Raw genomic sequence first — 5,000 nt, forward strand, 5'->3', positions numbered from 1 at the left:
AGTGCAGGCATTGAGTAAACACAGGAGAGTCCCAGCTCTCTTCATATAATTACAGGTTGGCTCCAACTTGTCCCTGAGACACACACACAGAGACACTCTCTCTCACACACACACACACACACACACACACACACACGCACACACACACACACACACACACACACACACACACAGAGACACTCACACACACTCTCCCACTCGTCCTTGACTTTGTGCTTCTCAAGCCCTTCTTAAACGGGGACAGTAAACAGATCTGAGGCGCTGTTAGTGCTATCAAATCACCGGGCTCGGTGTCATCCAGCAATTAGGATTCATCCGCTGCTCCTGAGTGCTGGTTTGGTGCACCTGTGTGTCGTTGTTTGTGTATTTTGTGTGTGTATCTTCAGTGTTTGGTGTGTGTGTGTGTTTGTATGTATGTGTGTGTGTGTGTGTGTGAGTGAAGAATGGTTTCCTCTTTGATTCCACATATTTTCTTTCTATTTCCTTCAGAAAAACAACAAAGGCTTTTCGTCCATGAACAACTTCTAAAAATATATTTTCTGTACTGTGTGTGTATGTGTGTACCTGCCAGTGTGAGTGTGTGGTAATCCTCTGTGTAGCGAGTATGTTTTCTTTCACAATATTTGAAATCTCAAATCTGTCAGGAACTTCTGTCGGAAAAGGACTCCTGTCCATTTGTTTGTCTTGTTACTTGGCACACACTTTTATTCAAACTAAGTGAAAAGGAGATTTGAATTGGCAACTTTCAGTGTGCAGTCCAACTGTCTTTATCAGAGCTGCCCTCCTGGACCTGAGTTTGAGGGCTTCCAGGGACGCTCAGTGGAGCTGTGCTGTTAGCCCAGCCTGCAACATCCAGCCTGTGCTGTTAGCCCAGCCTGCAACATCCAGTCTTGTGCTGTTAGCCCAGCCTGCAACATCCAGCCTGTGCTGTTAGCCCAGCCTGCAACATCCAGCCTGTGCTGTTAGCCCAGCCTGCAACATCCAGACTGTGCTGTTAGCCCAGCCTGCAACATCCAGCCTGTGCTGTTAGCCCAGCCTGCAACATCCAGTCTGTGCTGTTAGCCCAGCCTGCAACATCCAGCCTGTGCTGTTAGCCCAGCCTGCAACATCCAGCCTGTGCTGTTAGCCCAGCCTGCAACATCCAGCCTGTGCTGTTAGCCCAGCCTGCAACATCCAGCCTGTGCTGTTAGCCCAGCCTGCAACATCCAGTCTGTGCTGTTAGCCCAGCCTGCAACATCCAGCCTGTGCTGTTAGCCCAGCCTGCAACATCCAGCCTGTGCTGTTAGCCCAGCCTGCAACATCCAGCCTGTGCTGTTAGCCCAGCCTGCAACATCCAGCCTGTGCTGTTAGCCCAGCCTGCAACATCCAGCCTGTGCTGTTAGCCCAGCCTGCAACATCCAGCCTGTGCTGTTAGCCCAGCCTGCAACATCCAGTCTGTGCTGTTAGCCCAGCCTGCAACATCCAGTCTGTGCTGTTAGCCCAGCCTGCAACATCCAGCCTGTGCTGTTAGCCCAGCCTGCAACATCCAGACTGTGCTGTTAGCCCAGCCTGCAACATCCAGTCTGTGCTGTTAGCCCAGCCTGCAACATCCAGCCTGTGCTGTTAGCCCAGCCTGCAACATCCAGCCTGTGCTGTTAGCCCAGCCTGCAACATCCAGTCTGTGCTGTTAGCCCAGCCTGCAACATCCAGTCTGGGCTGTTAGCCCAGCCTGCAACATCCAGCCTGTGCTGTTAGCCCAGCCTGCAACATCCAGTCTGTGCTGTTAGCCCAGCTTGCAACATCCAGTCTTCTGTCTTTGAGGCCAAAGGCAGTGTATTCCAGTCATGCCTGACCTCCAGACACACACACACACATATACACACTGTCAGAAACACAGTATCATTTTATACAGAATAAAAGGTTACATCTTCAACTTTTCTGATACATACACAGAGACCAAACCCGACTACAAACACACACACCCACACACACGGGGTCCAAACACAAACACACACACCTGACCGCCAAGCTCAGAGTACCCTTCAAATGCCGAAGGAGAGAGACGAAGTGGGCACGCCACCTTCCTGTGATTGGACAACAGAGCTCTCCCTGGACAGGAAATACAAGTCAGGTATTATGGGATGCTGCAATTCTGTTTCAGCCAACAGGATGTACAGCATGTCTCACCTGTGCTAAGAGACCAAATTTCATAATAATCACAAATGACCTCAGAAACTTCCGTTTTAATATTAAAATATGTAATAGTTATAATAATGTGTGCCTGTGTGCTGCCTGTCGTCGTGAGTACAGTAGGAAGGGGCTTCCTTCTGCAGGATCACAGCAAAGGGTGTTTATTAAATCCTATTAAGCCCCTCAAGGTGCTGTTTGGAAAGGTCATATTAGAATATGAAGTGGGTCTCCAAGGTAGAATTGGATAAAAGCCTCCAATTTCAACCCCCACACACACACACACACACACATATGCGCGAGCACACACACACCTCATCTGTATGTGACTGGGACTCTAGATGGGATTGAAAGCTCTTCACGAAATTGAAATGTGAAGATGGGGCATTTGTATGATAATTCTCTGTCTTGATCCATTAGAGAGTCTGGAGATCTCAGCAGATTCTTTAACCAGGACCCCCTGTGTTAAATAATCTAGGCATGTTCTCCATAGAGGGCCTCCTGGTGCAAGTGTTATTCTCCATAGAGGGCCTCCTGGTGCAGGTGTTATTCTCCATAGAGGGCCTCCTGGTGCAGGTGTTATTCTCCATAGAGGGCCTCCTGGTGCAGGTGTTTTTCTCCATAGTGAGCTTCTTGGTGCAGGCTTTTAACCATGTCCTGTTTCCATAGAGGGCCCCCTGGAGCTGGTGTGTTTCTCCATGGTGAGCCCCTGAGTGTGTAACCTTATCAGAGCAGCTCCATGGTGGGGCTCAGGCCTAGCCTCCCGCCCCTGACCAGCTGAGAGGCAGGTTTAGACAGGTTTAGACAGGGCTTATACTGGCAGTCAGGTGCACAATCCCTGCAGATAAGTCTCTGACTAACTGCTGCTGTTTGGTGTTGGATGGATGCCTCTGTAGACCCCCTCCCCTCCTCCCCCTCTTCCCCACATAATCTCCTCTTCCCTCCCTGTGTCTCCCAAGCAGTCATTTTTCCTGTTCCCTCTCCTCGATTGGTCAGCTGGGTTCCTTCCCTCCAGAGCCAGTGGCGGTGGACTTCCTGGTTGGAGTCAGACTTCTCCAGGCTCACCAGATGGCCCATCACTCCCAGTCACTTTCCATAAACGATATAATCACTCATATGGCAGACTGGGACTCCTCGTCACTCTCCTCTCTCCCCCCTCCAGCCTCTCTCCCCCCTCCAGCCTCTCTCCCCCCTCCAGCCTCTCTGCCCCCTCCAGCCTCTCTCCCTCCTCCAGCATCTCTCCTCCAGCCTCTCTCCCCCCTCCAGCCTCTCTCCCTCCTCCAGCCTCTCTCCCCCCTCCAGCCTCTCTCCCCCCTCCAGCCTCTCTCCCCCCTCCAGCCTCTCTCCCTCCTCCAGCCTCTCTCCCTCCTCTAGCCTCTCTCCCTCCTCCAGCCTCTCTCCCCCCTCCAGCCTCTCTCCCCCCTCCAGCCTCTCTCCCTCCTCCAGCATCTCTCCCCCCTCCAGCCTCTCTGCCCCCTCCAGCCTCTCTCCCTCCTCCAGCATCTCTCCTCCAGCCTCTCCCCCCTCCAGCCTCTCTCCCTCCTCCAGCCTCTCTCCCTCCTCCAGCCTCTCTCCCTCCTCCAGCCTCTCTCCCTCCTCCAGCCTCTCTCCCCCCTCCAGCCTCTCTCCCTCCTCCAGCCTCTCTCCCTCCTCCAGCCTCTCTCCCTCCTCCAGCCTCTCTCCCCCCTCCAGCCTCTCTCCCTCCTCCAGCATCTCTCCCCCCTCCAGCCTCTCTGCCCCCTCCAGCCTCTCTCCCTCCTCCAGCCTCTCTCCCCCCTCCAGCCTCTCTCCCTCCTCCAGCCTCTCTCCCTCCTCTAGCCTCTCTCCCTCCTCCAGCCTCTCTGCCCCCTCCAGCCTCTCTCCCTCCTCCAGCATCTCTCCTCCAGCCTCTCCCCCCTCCAGCCTCTCTCCCTCCTCCAGCCTCTCTCCCTCCTCCAGCCTCTCTCCCTCCTCCAGCCTCTCTCCCTCCTCCAGCCTCTCTCCCCCCTCCAGCCTCTCTCCCTCCTCCAGCATCTCTCCCCCCTCCAGCCTCTCTCCCTCCTCCAGCCTCTCTCCCTCCTCCAGCCTCTCTCCCCCCTCCAGCCTCTCTCCCTCCTCCAGCATCTCTCCCCCCTCCAGCCTCTCTGCCCCCTCCAGCCTCTCTCCCTCCTCCAGCATCTCTCCTCCAGCCTCTCTCCCCCCTCCAGCCTCTCTCCCTCCTCCAGCCTCTCTCCCTCCTCTAGCCTCTCTCCCTCCTCCAGCCTCTCTCCCCCCTCCAGCCTCTCTCCCCCCTCCAGCATCTCTCCCTCCTCCAGCATCTCTCCCCCCTCCAGCCTCTCTGCCCCCTCCAGCCTCTCTCCCTCCTCCAGCATCTCTCCTCCAGCCTCTCTCCCCCCTCCAGCCTCTCTCCCTCCTCCAGCCTCTCTCCCTCCTCCAGCCTCTCTCCCTCCTCCAGCCTCTCTCCCTCCTCTAGCCTCTCTCCCTCCTCCAGCATCTCTCCCCCCTCCAGCCTCTCTCCCTCCTCCAGCATCTCTCCTCCAGCCTCTCTCCCCCCTCCAGCCTCTCTCCCTCCTCCAGCCTCTCTCCCTCCTCCAGCCTCTCTCCCTCCTCCAGCCTCTCTCCCTCCTCCAGCCTCTCTCCCCCCTCCAGCCTCTCTCCCTCCTCCAGCCTCTCTCCCTCCTCCAGCCTCTCTCCCTCCTCCAGCCTCTCTCCCTCCTCCAGCCTCTCTCCCCCCTCCAGCCTCTCTCCCCCCTCCAGCCTCTCTCCTCATCCATCCTCTCACCCCACTTTCCCCTCCAGCCCCTCTCCTCTCACTCCCCCTTCTCCCCCTAGCCATGGTGCTGTACTGGGCATGG

General features: G+C 56.1%; 1 protein-coding gene across 1 annotated transcript in view; it reads left to right on the top strand.

Annotated features, from left to right (window-relative positions):
- Positions 1–4,979: 4,979 nt before the first annotated feature.
- Positions 4,980–5,000, top strand: part of LOC134016509 (copine-9-like) — a gene marked incomplete at its 3' end in the record, with an annotated part of 19,154 nt that continues 19,133 nt past the window's right edge. Inside the window, exon 1 of the mRNA XM_062455863.1 lies at positions 4,980–5,000. This exon is cut by the window's right edge and continues 79 nt beyond it. Coding sequence (XP_062311847.1) covers positions 4,980–5,000 — 21 coding nt within the window.

Source organism: Osmerus eperlanus, unplaced genomic scaffold, assembly GCF_963692335.1.
Source record: "Osmerus eperlanus unplaced genomic scaffold, fOsmEpe2.1 SCAFFOLD_430, whole genome shotgun sequence".
NCBI lineage: Eukaryota > Metazoa > Chordata > Actinopteri > Osmeriformes > Osmeridae > Osmerus > Osmerus eperlanus.